General features: G+C 43.3%; 1 protein-coding gene across 2 annotated transcripts in view; it reads right to left on the bottom strand.

Moving 5' to 3' along the window:
* Window positions 1–20,430, bottom strand: part of Nalf1 (NALCN channel auxiliary factor 1) — a 545,219-nt gene extending 524,789 nt beyond the window's left edge. For both annotated transcript variants that reach the window (XM_021170640.3, XM_021170643.3), the window contains exon 1: window positions 18,943–20,430. In XM_021170640.3, coding sequence (XP_021026299.1) covers window positions 18,943–19,887 — 945 coding nt within the window. In that variant the 5' untranslated portion in view covers window positions 19,888–20,430. The remainder of the gene's footprint in view (window positions 1–18,942) is intronic.
* Window positions 20,431–21,553: the final 1,123 nt, after the last annotated feature.

Genomic DNA, 21,553 nt, shown 5'->3' with positions numbered 1-21,553 from the left:
TGTATGATTTGATGCCTTAATGACCCAGGGCACTACACCGATGTTTTGATCACTACATATGAACAGACGATGAAGGACAGTAAACGTCCAGTGAAAACTGTCAGCACACTCTCTATCCCAGGCTCAGACAGGCCTGCTACCCTCTCCATGTTTCCACTCTGAGTCAGCATAAGCTGCACCTTTAGATTCCTCTGTTTATTATTATTACCATCTATACTTGGAAACTCAACAAGACCCAGAAACCTGCTGAGAGACAGTCTTCCCATGCTGCACCAGGGTAGCTGGGACTACTTTGCTATCACATGTATAACTTTATCCACATTTGCTTTCAGAAATGTTCATTATCTATAATCTTTTTAAACATGTATTTGTTGGCAAACAAATATGGCTGCTAAAAGTCTTAGTTCAGAACCCTGCACTCAGGTTAGAGAGATGGCTCAGTGGTTAAGAGCACAGGATCTAGGTTCAAATCATAGCACAACACAGCCACTAAAAATTCCAGGTTAACTCCAATCGGGGAGATCCACACCCTCCTCTGGCCTTCTTGGGCACTGCACATAGGTGGTGAACATGCATGCATGTGGGCAAAGCACACAGCCGCATAAAATAAAAATTAAAAAGCCTTTGAAGGAGCGCTCTGTGCTCTGTGCCTTAGTTAGGTCTTGGTTCCCTTATCTGAAAACTGTGGCTCATTATCCAGGTGATTTCATAGGGTTGAGTTCTTCTTGGTGGCATCAGTAAGTACTGTGAACAGCTATCACCTCAGATGAACTACGCTGCCCCACGGGTCAGAGCATAGTGAGAAGTAATAAAGGCACTCTTTGAAAGACTTCTCAAACACTTATTGAGAGCAGTGTGAGGTGTAAAACTACTCACTCCATACAGGTAATCCATCTCAGCCACAGCATCTTGAAGCTTTGACATTCTAGGCAAGATGTCTGGATAAGATCTTGTAAAATAATTATTTACTCTAGCTAGCTTGCATGAAAGACGCACAATCTTGGTATTTTATTTACAAGCTGTAAGCCTCGACTGTGCAGGTTTTGAGCTGTCCTAACTTACAAAGAATCTGTATTTCCCTTGTTATTTGCTATTTTATCCCTTCCAGAGTTATCCTCAGGGTCCATTCCTCCTGGCCACATGCTCATGATCCATCTGACCTCATAGGGACCTTCTCTCTGTGTCCCTGTCTCCTTCTCCCTTTGGTCTCTCCTGAGACCTCTCACTTGATCTTCAAGCCCCTCCTTTCTCTATTTACTGCCCAATCACAAGCTGTAGCCTTTTATTAGCTAAATATCTTCAAATTGGGAAGCCGGATTTATATAACAAAGACTGGTAACAACCAGATCTTGAGGTGCAGAATTTAGCATTTGAATACATAGCAGCACCAGACCATCCCCCAACAAGATGTAAATAACATATAACCAAAAAGTAATAAATAAATAAATAAATAAATAAATAAATAGAAATTCACAGCCCCATTTCTGTTCTATCAGCTGTATTAATCAAACAACAACTTGCAATTACTTGCAACTTGCAGCAACTTGTCAATTATTATTCTCATTTTCAAGTTGACTAGAATGCTTTCTGTCTTAGTCAATTGCTTCTTAATTTGGGGATCCATCAGAGTAATAGAGCACCTTTCTCATTTCCCCAGTCATAAATCAACCAGCAGGAAGCAACAGAGACTTATCTTTTTGTAGTCTACTAAATTTAGAATACAGGTGGAGGCAGCTTCAAGGCTGATTCCCCAGCCAGGTTCATAGATGAACAGTTATCTCTTCCTTTAAGTGGCCAGATTAAGGAACGCACAACCCCAGTACAGCCTACAGAATAATTATGCCGCTGTTGGTTATTTTCAAACCCATAATTAGCCATGAAAAGGCATGTACAAATAAAATACTGTGTTTATATTTCTCATATGAACAGCCCCGTTGTTCAACAACAAAGATACCAAACAGCATCCTTTATAAAACTAGTATTTTGTAATTATGTGACTTAGCGCTAAGTGTAATCCCAAGGGGAGACCTTCGGGGGCACTATGAAGAGTATCTTCAGGCTTAGACTGCAGCCTTGATTTCAAGGATCTTAGTAGAATCTACTTTTCTCCTAGTTGCTTAAACCAAGGCCATTTGGGAAGGAAAATGCGTTAAAATCACTGACCCTGAACACAGCAGATCCTGGATGGAGAGATGTCTAGGCCCTTTCCTCTCATTCTCGTAAGCTTTCCTTTCATGTCCTCCCCTCTCTTGCTTAAACAACCACCCTGTTTACGGGTAAATTCTGTGCCTCTTCCACATCCACATATGAGTCACACACATGAAATGGCTGATTATTTATTCCTCTTCTAACAAGGTGCACTGTGGGATATCTTTTATCTTGGTGACTAAATTACTATTGCTGTATAATAACAGGCCTCAAAGTATCCAAGAACTGCTTCCACTAGAGATCTATTTTTAAAAAGCAATATGCATTTGTCCCTCTGCTTTGTGTCTTTTCTCCTATAGGGTACAAAACTAGATATTGAAATACATTTCAAGAGGAGAGGTTTGCATATCAAGATATTAAGTTGTTCCATTAATGTGCCCAGCCAGCAAGGGTCTATGAAGCCTTGAGAAAGAGCCTTTATGATAATTTCACAAAGGCATTTGTGTTCTCTGGAGCACCTACAGATCTTGATCCCTCAGATCTGCATGCTACACCCACCCGTGCACAGGCAGCTGAGGGACGGACGGTCCGTCACTATTAGTGGAAGACATTGGAAGGAACCTGGTAGATCAGTAGCTTGAGAATTTCACTTCAATGATTTACTTCATTCAGTGCATCATCTGTTAGAGACATGGTATTTCTTAACTAGAACAAAAATAGGCTCTAGGCATTTAAAACATCCCAAAGTGGAGAAGAGATGATACGGACCAAAAGTTGATCTGAACAGTCAAGGGATGACAGGAAAGAACTCATGCATAATTTTGTGATTTCTCTGCTCTACGTGTGGGAAGGATCAGGAACTTAATATTGTCAGTGACCAGGCCATTTAAGTCTTTATATCTTTATGCATACATATGGATAAAGACAGTGTATTTTTCTGCAAACCACATATATAACAAATTAATGTTCCTATGGGTCTTCTAACTTGTGAAATCAGACACACAGTCTAATGTTGCACAGGTCTGCCAGCTACCTCTGCTTAAACTTAGAGTGAGTGCCAGGCATAATGGCTCACACCTTTAGTCGCTGTGCTTGGATGAAGAGCAGGCAGATCTCAAGGCCAGCCTGGTCTAAATCATGAGTTACAGTTCCTAGTGCTACACAGAGAAACCCTGACTCAGGAAAAAGCCACCACCAATAACAACAACCAAACAAGAACAAACAAAAAACACTGCAATGATTAAGGTGTGAAAATTATAAATTTTTATTGTTAGGCTTTTGTGTTATCTGCTTAGACTGAATATTGTGAGAATATTAGGCATCCATTTGATTAAGCCTTAATTACTAAGGTATATGAATAAAAATGTACATAATTTCCTAGAGTGATTCATAGATTTCTAGCAGATACCAAAAAAAGTCTATTAATAAGGCGTCAGTTTCAAACTTTGTACATTTGCTGTGTTAGCTATAACTGCTGTTCTCTTTTTATTCTGTGCACACAATACATAAATCAAGAGTTAGGAAAAGCCTGTGTCTTCAGTTGGAACCTGGATTTTAAATTCTCACCTTTTAAAACGGTTTAAGATTCCGATTGCTTCTTTTAAAAACCAGAATTGAGAAATAATCCCTAAATATTTGTCATAAAAAAATGCTATTACATTTTCATTGGCTCAATCCTATCATTACAAACAATTTTAAATCAACCAATTTAATAATATTTGTGGGGCATTGGGCTATGCACAGACAGGCTGGTCGCCAGTCGAGCTGAGGTCTGAACCCCGGAATGGTCATAATTTACCTACATGACACAGTAGGCGTTCCCTCATGCTCCTGGAACTCTGGCTCCTGCCTAAGTTACTGCCCCCCACAGCCCCCACAAGAGAAGCATGGCTAGAAGTCATGTAGGCAATGTCCCAAGCTTCTGACCTTCAGGCTAAACTCTTCCCCAGTTACCTAGCAACACAAAAGATAGCAGTGTCCTTTAAAAGGGGCTGTTAGGCCCCTCCTTGCTCTTTTACTCCCCCCTCTCTCACTCCTCTCATTCCTTTGTTCTCTTACCTCTCACTTCTCTCGCTCCTCTCTCCTCTCTCTTTGTCCTCTCCTCTCCTCTCCTCTCCTTTCCTCTCCTCTCCTCTCCTCTCTCCCTCTTACTCTTATTCTCTCTCTAGCTCTCTCTCTCTTTCTCTCTCTCTCTCTCTCTCTCTCTCTCTCTCTCTCTCTCTCTCTCTCTCTCTCTCTCTCTCTCTCTCTCTCTCTCTCCCTCCCTTCTCTCTTTCTCCCTGCCTTTCTACAATAAAGCTCTAAAACCATAGACAGTCTCTGCTCATCAAGATCCACTGTGCTCACTCTTGCCAATGTGAGAACCTCTCTTCCCTCTCTCCTCTCTCCCATAACCCTGGGGCTGCAGGATGTGGCCCTGGGAGCCCCACATTGGGCTGTCCCTTGTTCACACCTCCCCCATTGAGTTGGTCAGAGGCTTGAATGCCTACCTGGGGCTGAGTGGAAACCATCTGGCAGCCCTCCCACATCCACCTGTTCAGAGCATAGGTGGAACTCTGGCAAGGTGTGGGTCCTTCCTCCCCTTCTTCCCCGGCCCCCTTTTTAGTTCCCACAAATATTAATTTTCATCAAAGCTGGGACAACATAATGATCAATGGGATTTCTTAATTTTCCAAATTTCAAAGTCGTTTAGGAGTGAGAAAGTATCAGAGAATAAATAAGAAACATAAAGGAGACTATGCACCCATTCAGTCAATGTTTCCTGTTTTCAAAATGGTAGAGCTGGGCCCAAGAGTCAGGAGTTCTCTGAAGGCCAAAGAAATAGGACCCTGAGTTTAAGGCCAGCCTGGGGTACATAATGAAGCCCTCTCTCAGAAATGCAATGGTTTGTAATATAGATTGGGGTTACAGAAAACTTATAAGATGCACAAGGTCCAGGATTCAATCCAAAACCCCAAAATGAAGAAGAAATAAAAATAGGGAAAACAGAAGGGAAAGGAGAGTCAGAGAGGACTGTGGAGATGTGGGTCAAGTCCTAGTCAGAACAACACACACCGAAAGGCTGCACAAATATTCTGATCATTTCAAGACCCAGTTCCTGAGATGGAGAAAAACTGCTTCCTCCGGTGCATAACTGAATAACCAGCCACTTCAAAAATGAAGAGATCTGCAACCAATCAAAATCCAGAGAATAAATGGTGTAAGGAGGGAGCATCCCCCACATGATACAATGGAACCTCTGCTCAGAAAAAGTCAAAGAGGAAGAGGAAGATTGAAGAACCCAGAGAACCTGGATCTCTTCAATGATAATCAATCCTTACTTCTCCAACTTGCTTTATGGTCATGGTGTTTGGTCCCCGCACTAGAATCCCTAACCAAGAAGCAGGGAAGATGTTTCTCCTCTAAGGACTAACCTTCTGATAGGTTATACAATTCCAAGGGATCAATAATAAACACATGTACATAAGAGCAACTATAAATGGATTGTGTATATTCATATATGTACATGCATGTGTATATATGTGTGTGCGTGCACACACACATGCATTTACATATGTAACAATAATAACTTAGGAAGAGTCTTCCATCCCTTTTGACACCAGGAGAACATGGCCCTCTGAACTGGCTAGAGCCTCACAGAGCCTGAGGCCTGCATGGGTCTGCAGCAGGTCCTTTCTTTACATGTTATGGCTGTTTGGTGTTTCTGCAGGACCCTTTAACAGTAGAGCGGGCATGGCTCTGACTCTTTTGCCTACTCTTGGAGCTCTTTCCCTACTATTGAGTTATGTTGTCCAGCTTCAATATGAGAGCTTTCGCCCTGTCTTGTTGTACTATTATCTTATAGTGTCCTGTTTAGTTGTTGGAGCCCTGCTCTTTTGTGAAGGGAAAAAAGAGGGAGAATGGAACTGGGGAGAGGAGAAGTGGGGGAGCTGTGAGGAGTGGAAGGAGCGGAAACTGCAGTCTGGGTTGTTGTATAAAAAAGAATCTATTTTCAATGAAGACGGTGTCAGAGTCATGGATTTGGGAGAGGATAAAAGGAGTGTGTGCAGAGTTGGACTAGGTGAAAGGTGGGCTGAAATGATGTAAATATATTACTTGTGTATCAAGCTCTCAAAAATAAAAATGGCAGACCAGACAACAAACACTTTCATTTCTAGACAGCCCACAGAGTAGGTCAGATGAAAACACTCCCAGTCCCACTGTGTGAGTCCTCTTACCCAGTCCCACTACGTGGGTCCTCTTACCCGGTTCCACTACGTGGGCCCTCTTACCCGGTCCTACTGTATGGGTTCTCTTATTCTCCCCACTGCATTGCTTGGACTTTGGCATGATGCCAATGCCTTAGTAGGTTTGTGTGTGGACCAGGTTTAGTCTTGTGTCAGAGCAGCCAGTGTTCATTCTATGCAAGGGAATCCTGCTCTTCTGTAGTTTAAAATTCAAACTAACTTTTTAAAGAACATTTGTTTTTTTTTTCCCAGATGACTCCCAATAGCTTCTGTGATTCTTAAGGTTGAGCTTATCTGCTTTGCCTTTAAGGCAGTGAGCCCAAGTTCAAAGTGTTTGAGATCACAGGCTTCACCACAGCCTCAGAGTGGGAAAGGTATATTTCAAAAGTTGAAGAAGCCTTGAATGCCTGGAAACTGATTGTACACTCTCTGGGAAACCCACAGGAAAAGCCGTCCAGTTTCCGGCTGCACCTGGAGCTGATCCTGTGCCATAGCACTCCAAACCCAAATATCATCAGGAGAGAGCTGGTCTCCCAGAAGTGCTGACAAGCCTGTGAGCACAGGTAAAAATAAAATCCCCTCTGGAAACCGAGTTCACGATCTCTGCCCAACATGCCAACCAGACTAGCAAAAGAATGACTTAGATGCAAAGCTGACCACGAGCGCAAAGTCTGTAGTGTGTGCTCCCTGGTCAGGATGAAAACTCTGTGAAGCCCATCACTGTTTTCAGAGTAGTCTGAGAGGAACACGAGTATCTGGGAAGAAGACCCAGTGGATACTCTTAGGTAATCTGCCCTTTCTCCCAGAGCTCTCCTACTCTTGGACAGACCTCTCAGACAAATGGCCCAGATCCTTCTGATGTGCAGGGACATGCTAATCTCTGACCTTAGGTTAGTGCAATAGCAGCAATAATAAAATATGAAAGAGCAAGTGTGTTACTTTTATTTACAAAATTATTTTATGTTCTTTCCACTCTGGTATGGTCCTCCCATCCATCTGCTTCATCTCTTCTAACACAAACAAACAAACTGAAATCCAAATGACCATGAATACAAGATGGGTGCCAGAGTGGACAATAAATATAATTTAAAACATCCCCATGTCATTGATAGCCAAATATTCATAGGTTGGAATTCTTGGTCTGTCACACTGAACTATGAGGTCTTTGCACACTCCTTATTCTCTCTCAGCCCATTTGTTGAAGATGGATAACTTGACCTTGAGTGTGAATGGTTGTGGGGAATGACTCGCAGCAGAGCCAGAATTTCAATCCACTGCCATCTGGTTCTTAATCTATGGGGTTTTAAATGACCTCATGGGAACTGTATATTCAGTACTCATAACATCTACACAATGGATTGCCCAAATACGACCTGCATAATACAACACCAATAGACATATCAATGTGAATGGGAGAAATTGCAGAGGGTCCCACTTAGATGAAGAGCTAATGGCTGGTAAGGAAAGAGGAATCTCTAGGAATGAGCATCCCATAGGTTATCTAATCCCAAGTGGTCAGCCTTAAACACACATATGCATGTGAACAACACTAAATGGACTCAGGACTGTGCGTTTGTGTGTGTGTGTGTGTGTGTGTGTGTGTGTGTGTCTGTCTGTCTGTCTGTCTGTCTGTCTGCCTCTGTGTGTGTACATGTGTACATGTGTGTGCATGTATGTGTGTGCATGTGTGAGTGTGTATGTGTGAGTATGTATGTGTATGTGAGTGTGTTTGCGCATGTGTGAGTGTGTGTATGTGAGTGTGTTTGTGTGTGCGTGTGTGCATGTGTGTGTGTGTGAATATGTTTGGGTATGTGTGAGTATGTGTGTGTTTGTGCATGTGTGAGTGTGTATGTGTGTTATGTAACAGTAATAAATAAAGACGCCGACACTCTGAGAGGCAGTCGGGAGGCACAGAAGGTTGGGAGTAAATGAGGAAGGGGCAGAAGTGTTGTAAACACAATACCCATGTATGGAATTCTCAAACAATAAAATAAAGTATATAATAAAATAAATACATTTATGAATTGTCTTTATATGACTTTAGGGCTATAAGAAACAGGAAAAAGAGTGGAATTCCTTATAAAGTGACTTCAGTGTTGTAGACTCCACAAAGAAATAGATGTAGGATTGCATTCGTGTGTCAAAATTAAATGGGAAAATAAAACCAGAGGTGAAAGATAAAAATGTTCTATCTACCACACACCCCAGGGCCATAATGACACTGGGTTCTACTTGCTCCAGAGGATTGCTTGATGATGGGCTAGTGATCAATATGAGCAGAAGGCAGGAAGGACTGTGTCAATCAGTGCTCACTTGCACATTAACCCCTGGTTTTTGGCTATCCCAGGAGAGGAATACATGCTAGGTTGACTCATGTTTTCAATATCCAGACAATAAATACAGAAAGGGGGAATTGAGTCTAACATCACACTGACATTGCTATGCCCTCCCAGTCAGAGCTCAGTACTGTTGCTAGAAACAAGACATTAGAGTAAGACAAATAGTCGTTCATCCCCGTGAAGAATTCTCCTCTCTGCCTGGGACATACTCACTGACGTTAGCATGGTAAGGTCCTTACTATGAGCTTAAAGAGTCAGCAGGAACATCTGAGATTATCTAGCAGTCATATATTCCAGGCAAAGATGCTATGGAGAGTTATGGAGGATAGTACCCACATCTCATCCCATGTGCCCATCTTCAGTAGCAAAGTGCTCCTCATCTTCCCCACATATCCCCCTGCACTGGGATCCTTCTATAGAAATGTTCTGTTGAGTACAGACTGCACTGAAGGAATACCTACAAAGGTTCTTTCATATCCTTGAAGCAAGTGGAAGTGATGTTTAGCAAAACTCTCCCACATGATGACTGTCAACAAGATAAAGACCTTGCTGTGTCTTGTTGTGTCTTTGTTGTCTCAGGAGAGCATCTCCCCATCCATGCAGTAGAGCATAGACGAGTCTTCCTCTGACCCCACTCTGTCCCCTGTGTTCAGGCACATGCTATATCTGCAATGGCTAGTGAGCCCGGTTCAAGGCCAAGGCCATCTGTTACTAGACTTCTTTTCTTACTCCACAGTCAAAAGGATAGTAATTATTACAAACCAAGTAAGTGTGTGGTACAGTGAAGAACACAGAATTTAACAAGTACTGTGCAAATATAGGAGGCCAAAGTTCAGTACACTGCCTCCAACAATACATCTGGATGCACCTGACCTTTTAACTCCTATCAAGATACATCAACCAAAATTTTCCTCACAACTAATCGCATCCCCGGACTGAGGAAATGGAGGACAACACCCATCTCCCTCACCTGTCCGCCAGATGGCTGTCCAACCTGTTTAAGTCACTGACAGGATCCATTCAGGATGAGATATATCTTTTGTTATTTTCTAGTATGAAATAACAACAACAGTAAAATAGAGTGCAATACTCTTACTCCAGCCAAGGTCTTATATAAGATTGTATTGGCAGTGCTGAATAATTCGCTCACCTTTCTCAGAAAGCAAAACACAGGCCTGTATAATACACCAGGATTCCATTATGAGGAATGAAATGTCCACTTAAAACCTGCACATGGGTAGCCAGAAATTTTGTCAGATTTCAGGTGATGGCAATATTTGTTTTCGCTGTGTTTGCCATGGGTTTTAGTGAGTTGTTACCACTCACTGGGCATCACTACATCCTGGTTAAATACGTTCATGTAAACAGAAGACATGTTCTATGAAAAAGGTGGGTAGAGTCCTGTGGTCAGTCACTTGGGCAGTGGCATGTAATTTGGAAATAGTGAAACCAGAAACCTAAAGCCAGTCTCTGCTCAGTCATCTAATCACCCTCTGCGCTTTCCTATTAAACTCAAAGCTAGTTGTTGCTATTGCAATATTCAATGTAGTTGGCAACACATTCCCAAAGACAGTAACTATATAATAGTTGATTTCATACGTAAGACCTATTAATATTTTATATTACTTTGAAATGAGATTTCTATTTGATGGAAGTATATTCTAATGTAAAGTTATATTTATTTATTTCTTGAACCGCTGCAAGTAAATCATTGTTCCTTTTAAAAACCCCAAGTGATAAGAAGGAGGAGTCTGGATGTTAAGGAGGGTACTCATCATGTGATCACACCCCTCCCGAGAGCTTTAACAGTGATCGGCATACAACACTGTCCATGTTGATGAAGAGATCAAGAACTCCGAGTATCACCTCCATTTTGCTGTAAGTGGTTTCCTGGGGGGCACTAACCTCCTTTCATTTTCTCTTTTCTCTGACAAATTTGGTCAACGTAGCTGTGTTTCTCTTCATCCACAAGCAACGGACACCTTCTCCACCACCTCTTGTCATAGGTTCTTATCAGGTACTAAATCTACAGGGGTAAGGTCACCAAGACATAATTACCAAACTCACTGACCTAATTTGAAAAAATACTTTCACATTTTGTGAGTATTTATGTGTGTGCAAGCTTGCTTCCATGTGTGTGTGTGTGTGTGTGTGTGTGTGTGTGTGTGTGTGTGTGTGAGTGTGTGTGTGTTGTGTGTGTATGTGTGGTGTGTGTTTGTATATGTGTGTGGTGTGTGTATATTTGTGGATGTGTGTGTGTGTGCTGTGGTGTGTGTGATATATGTGTGGTGTAGTATCCATGTGGTGTGGGGGGAGGGAGCTGTGTATGTGGTGTGTGTGTGTGTGTGTGTATGTGGTGTGATGTGTATGTGTTCTGTGTATATGTGAATGTGTGTATGTAGTGTGTGGTATGTGTGTGTGGTGTATGTGTGAGTGGTGTGTAGTGTGTGTGTATGTGTGAGTGTGTGTATGTGGTGTGTGTATGTGTGTGTGTTGTGTGTGTATGTGTGGTGTGTGTTTGTGTATGTGTGTGGTGTGTATGTATGTGTGGTGTGTGTTTGTGTATTGTGTGGTGTGTGTGTATTTGTGGATATGTGTGTGTGTGGATGTGTGGTGTGTATGTATGAGTGTGTGTGTGGTATGGTGTGTGTGGTGTGGTGTGTATGTGTTCTGTGTATATGTGAGTGTGTATGTGGTGTGTGTGTGTGTGTATGTGTGTGGTGTGTGTGATGTGTGTGTGGTGTATGTGGTGTGTGTGTGTGTGTGTGTGCGTGATGTGTGTGCTGTGTGTGTGAGAAAGAGGAAGGGGAGGAGGATGCATATGCATGCAGACCGCCCACACACAGCACAGAACGTGGAAATCAGAGAACAACCTGTGGAGCAGGTTCTCCTTTTCTACAGCATGAGACCCAGCGTTGACCTGAGGTGCTCAGTCTTGGCAGCAAGCACCTTTACCTGCTAAGACATTTATCAGTCCCCCTGACCTAAGTGTCCATTCTACAGTGTGTGGCACTTCTCCTTTACCTGCTAAGACATTCATCAATCAGAACCCCTGGCCTAAGTGTCCATTCTACAGTGCGTGGCACTTTTGACCAACTGTATCCTTCTCAGAATTATTTCCTTTTTCTCAGGCTGGGGTTTGGAATGGTCCCCTAAGATCCATCCAATAGAGCTTGGGAAATGGTGAAATCTTCACGAGATGAAATTCAGAGAAGGTTTCCTGGGCCTTGGCAGTATGTCCTTAAAGAGAGAAGGGAGCCCAGCCTCTGTCTTGTTTTTCTTTCTTTCTCTAAATATGCTAGGCAGGAGGCAAATGACTTTTGACATATGCAGTTCTGCCAGAGGCCAACACCAACAAAGCCAGCTGGCCATGGGGCGAACCTCACAGGGCAGACATAAAGATGGAAGGAAGTGGTTTCTGATCTAAAAATCCCCAAGCCCTGTTGGCTGTTCCTAACACTTGGTGTCTGGGTCATCAACAATGTAGTCTAGGAGGGAGAATGCCATGACACCACTGCCCTTTGCAGCTCAGTTCAATTTGCATTTGAAAATGGGGGAGTATGGGGACTTTTGGGATAGCATTGGAAATGTAAATGAGGAAAATACCTAATAATAATATTAAAAAAAAAGAAATGAACAGAGTCAGTGGCAATTCAGTAAGAAAAGCCCAATCCATTTTTAAGAGAGTTGTGGAGGAGAAAGAGCTTTAAACTTTGGATTACCCATGAGACCATTTCCAGGAGGACGCGTAGATCCATTTCCAAGTGGCAGGCAAGGACACATTGGGTGCCAGCAGGCAGACATGGCAATAAGAAGAGAGGAAACCCAAAGGTCATAAGCATTCACTCATCCAACCCAAGGGTGCAGACACCATTAACAACATGGAAGCCATCCTTAAATATGAATGCAGTATCAATGGATAATAAGATATCTACCACAGGGGTTACTACCGTAGCATCTTGCTTATAAATACCTGAGAATAGAAGCAGACTGCCAAGAAGCCTAGTAATAAATCATTGCCACCTGCAAATAACTATTTCCATGCCTCTGGAATAATATATAGCTTGTATTACTCACAAGGAAAGGACACAAGTTAACCTTATGTTCTTTTGAATATTAAATATTAGAGTACATTAGAATATTTCATTTAAGAAGTCTGTGTGATTGAAATGATGGTTATTCATAATTAGTACCACAGGGAACAGCTTCTCTCTAAAAGTATTTCCCGAACTAAATCACCCTGTGTTTATCAGCAATGTGTGTCTTTAAAAAGACTATATATGAATTTGTAATGCTATAGAAAACAATAGAATAGAATATGGCCTATTAACATAATTTTGTAAATGTCAAAAGTGAGAGATTTCCCATGTTGGATGAAGAAGCCGATGAGGAAGGAACAGACATGAGCTGAAGGAAGTAGCACAGAAGGCCAACAGGTTGCCTTGGAAACCAGCCATATACTTTTAAGAAAGTCCAGGGTCTGTATATTCCAATCTGATAGCATTAGAAGAATAGTGAGGTGGGTGCGTCTCCAGCACTGTTGCTGCAGTCCTGTGTTCAGCCCATTCTGTGAACATGGGTGTGGTGAACCCGCAGGAGCCAGTCCTCAGGCCCACCTTCCCATACCCAGTCATTTCCATAGCTCTAAGGTTGCTTCTGCCTTCTCACCTCACCTGGAGCTCACGTCACACCTTTTCCCTTGACCTCCTCACTAGCCTGTTGCCCCCTAGCCTCTGCGTATGTGACACCTTTCCACAAAGCAGTTGGCTGGTTCAACTTTTACTGCAATTGTTATGTGCAATGGAGATATAAGGATCAAAAGAACTTAACTGAGTCTAATACTCACTGATTCCATTTTAAACAAGTCCAGGCACATGACACACATCAAATAAAAGACATCAGGATCTCTAGATGTTAGGGTTTCTAAAGATTGTCAGGCTCCTCCAACATGGCCCCATGGGCACTGATGTATGCTCTATGTCCATGAGGAAATATCTTTAAGACCTAAACCAATATAAGCATCAAAGTGCTTGGAGCTTAGTCATTATAGGGTTGACATTTTTAATGAAAAACAAAATTAAAAAAAAAAAAACAGCTCAGATAACCCAAACCAAACTATTATGTTCCTTGAAACAGCTATTTATACATTGTTCTTGTATAGTAAGTTTAGCAAGAAAAATTAACGTAGTGATTTACAGTTTCCACACGAGGGAGTATGGGGTTGAAACCAATCTCTGCTTGGTTTCCTATTTCTCTGCACTTTAATTCACCTTGCATAAGCAAACACTGACCTCATCCAACAAAAGTGATTAAAACCAACGTGTCTCAGCATCTAGGTTATGTCCTATATAGAGGCTAATCTGACCCAGTTACAAGTCTGGAGTAAAAACAAGCTTCTTGGTCTAGAATACTGCAGACAGTTCCCATAAGGGGGGGGGGGAATGCCAATGATAAATCACCAATGACACACTGCAGAACATATTTCCAAAAACCAAGAATCCGAGTCATTAAAAGATCTTGATGGTATCTTTGACTTTAAAGTGGTCCTATTCATCTGCATGACCAGACCACTTGATCCTGTAGAAAAATCATTCAATTACAAACATGACTGAGAATAAGAAAGTAGCAGAACCTACATGGAAATCTATTCTCAGATGTGCTCTCTGTCCTCAACACTGGCATGTGTGCAGTCACTGCAATCAGCAAAATAATGCTGGGGAGGTTGAAACATGGAATGGAAGCAGTTTTAAGGTCCCGGATTTTCTTTCCAGAAACTGTTTCCTGGTGCTAGAGAGAATGGTCAGTTGTTAAAAACACTTTCTGCTCAATTCAATTTCCAGCATCCATACGGTATCTTTTGAGCTGTGTAGAAGCACATATATGTGCTTATGTGCACATAGGGAGGGCACACACACATATATATATAAACTAAAATGAATAGTTTTTAAAAACATTCTCTATGACCTTAAAGAACACAACATCAAAACAAGCAAGAATAAGTGCTATTGTTATCCTAGTTTGCATTTCTGTTGCTGTGATAAAACACTGACCAGATCCAACTTGTGGGAAGAAATGGGTTTTTTGGCTTACATTACCATGTCTCAGACCACCATAAAGGAAGTCAGAACAGGGACTCAAGGAAGGAACCAGGAGCAGAGGCCATGGAGGAACACTGATGACTAACTGGCATCCAGACTCACAAACTGGCTCCTTCTTATATACCCTAGGCCCACCTAGGGATGGCAACTCCAACTGTAGACAGGGCCATCCTATGTCAATTGCCAATCAAGAAAATGCCTGGCAGACACGCCCAAAGGCCAATATGATAGAGGAAATTCTTCAGTTGGAGGTCTCTCTTCCCAGGTATGTCATGTTGACAATGAACTTTAGCCATCACGGGAATTCTCTTTTCTGCTCACTTGTATCAATGTCCACATCTCTATGACTTCAAAATGGGTGGCCCTGTGACCAACTCAGAATTAAAAGAAAATCTAAAGTATTAGGGAAACTTCGAGTCCCTGACATTTATGAAGCACTGTGTAGTCTGTGGCTGCTAAATGCAAGCAATTAACATGTATACTGTGATGATGTCTTGAAAATTAAACAATGAGAGCCCACACATTCTTGGGGCCCTGGAGACAACAATTTATACAGACATAAGTTATCTTTAGATCTTGCCATGTCCTATGTTAGAATTCAATCTAAAATATGTGCTCTTTCATTGAGTATCTGGAAGCATATTAGGCAAATGATGCTGTCAGTGGCAACAAACGCTTACACGTAACACAAAATATATGTAGCCCCAAACCACACGTCCATAGTATGCATTTTCTAGAATGTTCATGGTTTAATTTAAAAGTGTGATGAGAAGAGAAAAACGTGTAAGAGTCAAGCATTAAAATTATATTTATTTGTAAGTTGGGCTTGGAAAGTGTCATTTTTTTATATTGTCTGACTTGAAGATTTTGATACGTTTATAAGATTCTTCTTATATGCTGAAGACACTGTCTTTGAATAATGCTGTGAACTATGGGGGAGATTACCCAAAGCTTCTTCTACCTGACTTACGTAATGCAGAATCTTAAACGGTAAATTATGAGTTGCATATTTATATGTTTTGTACATTTCTACCTAAATGCAAATATTTGCTTTTTAAATAAAAGATAACAAGCCATTTATAACAATGATAAAAAAAAAAGTACACCAAAGTAGAGTTTTTTTTTCTAATATGTTACAAGAGTTCTCTAAAATAAAATGGCTCTCTTTGATCTCTACTTATTAGGAACTCAAGACAGTCAAACTTAAACAAACAAAGACAGAAACAAACAAACAACATAAAACAAAACAGAAGCTATTTTACAGCTGTGCTGGCCTGGTCTGGATTTTCTATCCTCTGGTTCACCCTCCACAGTGATGGAGCTCCTGATATATACTGTAATGTTCACTGTTCAGTTGTATGAGATATGACATAGGACTTTCAAAATGCATAGCTGGTCCAAACTGAGCCTCCTCCTCCCAAATAAAAGCTCTTTAAGAAATTTACATGGAATTTTAGCTTAATCCACTCTTATTTTATAGAGTATATTTCAAATGGGAGGAGAATATGAAACTAAATTCAATAATATATCTTTTTTTTTCAATAATGTATCTTAACTCTAAAAAGTTAGATGTCATTGCAGCAAATCAGTTAAAATGTTAGCATGTTTCTCTAAAATATAAATACCACTAATTTATACTGCTAACAGGATCTTATCTATAATAAATATATTTATAAACCATTAAATCTGCATTTTATGAGTATGTTAGCAACTATGGAGACACAATGTGTTTACTTTTAGCCAACCTTTTTAGATAGCCTATCCTTTTAGCCTATCTCTGTCTTTGTAACTGCCAAAGGTCTGGGGGTGGGGGGAGATTTGCATGGATTTGAAGAAAGATCCTGACTGTAGTCATTGGGTAGTAGCAATTGCATTGAAATTAAAAAGTGGTTCTTTAGAGATTCAGTTATAATCTTCAGAATCAGCAATCACTTTAAACCAACTTTCATACTTTGCCTTAAGGTGCACACATGGCTTTTTCAGAATCAGAGAAATTATTCATTAAACTAAGGAAATACACGTGTATTGTTTTCAATACATAATCATTTAGTTCATTTAACTTAAACCAAGTATGCTAACACTTTCAATTTAAATTCATATATTTTTTTAAACCCATCTACTGTGAAATTATTATATCCTACTGGCAGAAGTAATTTGCCATGTCTCTACTACCAAGAAGTGAATGCATGTTACCAGGGCATCTCCAGTAATAAATTCTGTTGCACTAAGAAATACAAGTATTTCTGTTTACTTTTTATTGAGAAGAGGAATGGTTTTAAAAAGTTATGATTTTATAGTGTTAGCAAATTCTACCTTATCCAAAATATAAGTATCATCTTAGAGTACTTTGTAGTATTATAAAAGATTTACACTCGACGTTTCCATTATGATGATAAAAAATTCTATGTTGAGAATAAATTCAGATGAAGAGAAAGAGAAACACTTGATGTATTTGGACACTTCCTCTGAGATAGGGAATGACTCCACTCCACTGAGCGTGCAGACTCTCTTTCAAATACTGAGTTGATCAAATTAAAATCACAAGGCATGTCAGTGAGGGCTTACAGTCAAGGGAGCATGTAAAGTCAAATTTCATCATGACCCTTAACTGTAAATTATCGAAATCTATGGTATATGTTTAATAGAAGTAGAATTATCTGTTATTTCCTTATCTTAATGTTTCGTGCAACGATCCCATCAGGATAAATAACAATGCAATATATACATTAGTCATTCACTGTTAGTTTCTATCATTTTTCTCCCTAGGAATGAATTACAGGCATATTTAAAACATACATAGAGAACTTAAATGTTGATTTATCCAGTAAAATAAAATTTTCATCAATGTGATCAACTGACTATTTTTAATGGCAGTCTAGGTTTCTGATCATAAAAAAGGAAAGAAAGACAGAAAACCCACAAGCAAGGCCTGCTTAAGTTTAGATAAACTAACTGTAAGGTGTGGCTTATAGTTCAGCTCTTCTGGCTTCAAATAAGAGCCCTGAGTTAAGCATCACATTCCTTTGATCTGTATGACCCTTGACCCCTCCTCCATAGAAAGCAAGAGGAGGAGGCCCTCTGAGCTCTGGAGGTTGGGGAAGTCAGAAAGGGAAGAAAAGTTATGTGTCTAATTTCTTTTGAAACAACTGTACAATTTTCGTGTGTGTGTGTGTGTGTGTGTGTGTGTGTGTGTGTGTGTGCGTGCGTGCGTGCGTGTGCTTTTTAATTGCTTTGAAAAGCTAACACCCACTCCTACATAGATCCTGTCCTCACGTCTTCCCAGCTAAAGGTCACTGCAGCTTCTTCATCTTTAGGCCTCTCTTGGACAAGCCCCATTTCAGCACCACGGACAGCGGCACCTCCAGAATTTCCAAGAAACTTGTCTAGACTTCCCCTTTGCTAATCATTATCAGCAAGGTCACCACAGCCCTTGCTGACTACAATACAATTTATTAGCTATTTCTCCGAATTTTAGCTCATAGCATCAAAGATGTGTCATTTGGTATTTCTTCAGAGTATGCAAAAAAAAAGCAATTACGTAAGGTGTATGATTACCAGTTTAACATTGAGAATCAATTAATAGATAGCTAATTACGACCTTCTACTCATATGACACCCAGGCCTATACTACACAGCTGTCTAAGAGAAAACAGGAAGCTTAAAGAGAATAGGCCTTCAGACTTACTAAAGAATGAGAGCTAGCCCATAAAACCCACAAAATGTGTACATTTGACTGTTTTCCTCCCTACATTACCAGCTACACTTTCTTCTGTTCCTCTGTCCAACCAACCTGATTATGTTAGAAGTAGAAATGATTCCCTTCTGGCTACCTGCGTGTGTTGGTCCCTTCTCTATTTCCCTGAAAGGAACAGTATGAGCCAACTGCGAAGCTCGAAGAAACAGCTCAAGCCCTGACTTTGTTATCTTAGAAGATAGACTTCCCTGATGTACCAAGAGCTCTGAAAAGAAGGCATCAGGCCACCAGCAACCTACCAGCTGTCCCCAACTCCATCAGAAAGTCAAGTTCTCATAGCCAGATAAACAATGATTAAACTTACAAAACCGGAGCCAGATAAACGAATCAAACATGAAAAAGCCGCAGCGGAGGGGAACGGAACCCGCTGTGCCTACCTTGCAGTCCTCAGGACAGGACTTCACCGAGTACTCATCCGACTGTAAGTACTTATGCAGCACGCTTTCAAACTCTTCATACTTCTCCTGAGCGTGGTGGTCGTAGTCCTGGTAAGCCTCGATGCACTGTCTACACGTGGTCATCTCACCGCCCTCCGTGAGCACCACGTCCAGACTGCAGTTCAAAGTACTGGGGCTGGACAGCCCCGAAAACAACTCCCAAAGTGTGTAGGAATTACAAAATGAAAGGTAAAAATCCGACAAGTTCCACAGCGGAGTTGGCCGAGAGCCCCTGGACGACTGCTCCTCCCCCGCGGCCGCCCCCCGACTCCAGTTCCTGGCGCACACAGCGTCCGCGCTCTCCACGGTGAAGCACTGGCCGGAGGAGGCGCCCTGGGGGTAACAAGTCTCTAGGCGCCACACCGGCTTGGCAGAGTTTCCTAGAAAAAGAGCCCTGCTCCGGTTGTTCTTGCCTCGGTTGCCCTTGCTGCCGCCGCCGCCGCCTCCCGGGGAGGGGGGAAGGGTGGGGGACGAGGAGGCGGAGAGGAGTCTGTGTGCCTGGGCGGCGGGCGAGGACTCCCCCATGCTGGCCAGGAGCGCGGGCCAGGAGGGCTCCTGCTGTCGCTGCCTCTGCTGCTGTCGCTGCCGCTGCTGCTGCCGCTGCTGCTGCTGCTGTTGCTGTTGCTGCTGCTGCTGCTGCTGTTGCTGCTGTTGCTGCTGCTGTTGGTGATGCTCTTTGTCCCGGGTCCGGGTCAGCTTGGCCTCGGCGCAGAACCACAAGTGATCAGAGAGCAGGACTGTGAAAAACAAGAGAGAAGCCAGAGACAGTCGCCATTTCTGAGCCCGCTCTGAATCGATGAACGGTTTCTCGTTCTCCCGGGGTGCTGCCAACCAGATTTTTAAGCCGTCGTCATACTGCCGACACATCCAAGCACCCCTGGTCATATTTTGGGAACGCACAGCCCTGGCCGACTCCACCGTGAGGGCTCCTGTGCCGGTGTCACCACAATATGCATTGACTTAAAGGGTTTAATTTCCGTATCCCCTCCTCCCGTTTCTTCTCTCTCTCTCTCTCTCTCTCTCTCTCTCTCTCTCTCTCTCTCTCTCTCTCTCTCTCTCTCTCTCTCCCTACATAAATATTACCATACTTTGGAGGAAGATCTTGCTTCCGACCTAATCATCAGCCGACCCCATCCCTTGAAGAGTGGGAGACAATAAGAGAGAGAGAGAGAGAGAGAGAGAGAGAGAGAGAGAGAGACGCGGAGGCTGGTGCTGTGCTGGCCGGTGGGGAGGCTGAGTGCGGGAGGTGATGGTGGTGGAGGTGGCTGGGTGGCTGGCGCTGCTCCTATCACCCCGGCATTGTCAGCGCGCGGGTCCCCATGGCCCAGCTGAGGACAGCCCGCTCTCCCCTGCCAGGGGCATGCCGCGTCTCTGCTGCCCACTGACGGCGACCGGAGCGCCTCCCCTCCTCCTCTCCTCCTCCTCTTCTCCTCCTCTTCCTCCTCCTTCCTCTCCGTCGCTGGCTTCTCCTCCGCCTCCCGCGCCTACTTCGCGCTGGCTCTCCCCGCGCCCCGAGCTTGGGCGGCCGCCGGCGGGGCTGTCCCTCCCCCCCACCCCCCACCCCGCGCTCCGACTGTCGCCGCGGCCGCTGCAGGTCTGCCCGCGGGCGCCGCCGGGGGCCGAGTCGCCTGCTCTGGGCCTCCCGAGGCCACAGTCATCTTCAGTCCCCGGGCTAAGTTGCCGCCATCTTCGTCCTGGAGGCACACTTTTTTTGGGGGGAGCGCTGGATTTTGCGTCATCTCCTCCCGCCCCGAGGTCTCTCCATCCTGGTGCAGTGACAGCAGCTCGGCCCGGGGCGGAGGAAGAAGACGCGCCCGGGCGGCTTGAAGACCCGCTGTCCACCGCCCCCTCCGGGTCCTGTACACCCAGGCTTTTGCCCAGGGGTTGCGATCCCTCCCCACTTTTTATTTCAGAGTCAAGACGTGGGCCGAGTGGCCAAGGCTGCTGTCCTGGGTCTTCAGCTTCTCCTTAGGACCCCGCTGTCCAGGGGACAAGTCCTAGACACCAGAGGGCAGCTAAGAGGTCCCTGTTGGGGACCAGGGACTGGGTATCATTTCCCTCGCTAGACAATCTTCTGCAAGAGGAGGCTGATTAGAGGAGGGGCGAGGTGACTTTGCAGGCTCAGTCTGAACGCTCTTTGAGTCTCTAGAGAGCTTCACTGCGTTTGGGTTTTGTCCTAAATCGGTTTTATGGGTCAGAAAGGATGCGGGGTGCGTGCGTCTGTGTGTCTGCCTACATGGTGCTGTTTAACCGGCACTGTGTGTGTGTGCTGCAGCTATGACCACACTGTACTCCATGTCTGACCATGTTTTCTCCTCCAAAGTAAGCGGCAACAAAAGGTCTCCACAACCCCGGGGAAGCACCAGCACTGCGGTGCACCTCACCAGCATTGAGCTTGGGGGTCCTAATCTTGGAGGATTCCTGCAGAGGAGCCCCTAAGACCCTGAGGCATCTGCTCACTGTGCCTGCTGCCCAACCCCGCTGGGTGGGCTCCTCTGCACTGGGACTTCCGCAGCGCCCTCCAAGCTGGCACTACAGTCCAAGGCTCTGG

The sequence above is a fragment of the Mus caroli genome, unplaced genomic scaffold (genome assembly GCF_978045245.1).
Source record: "Mus caroli unplaced genomic scaffold, Mus_caroli_1 scaffold_10, whole genome shotgun sequence".
In the NCBI taxonomy this organism is placed as follows: Eukaryota; Metazoa; Chordata; class Mammalia; order Rodentia; family Muridae; genus Mus; species Mus caroli.
The sequence above is the reverse complement of the archived record's forward strand: the minus strand, read 5'-3'. Positions and strand labels throughout refer to the sequence as shown.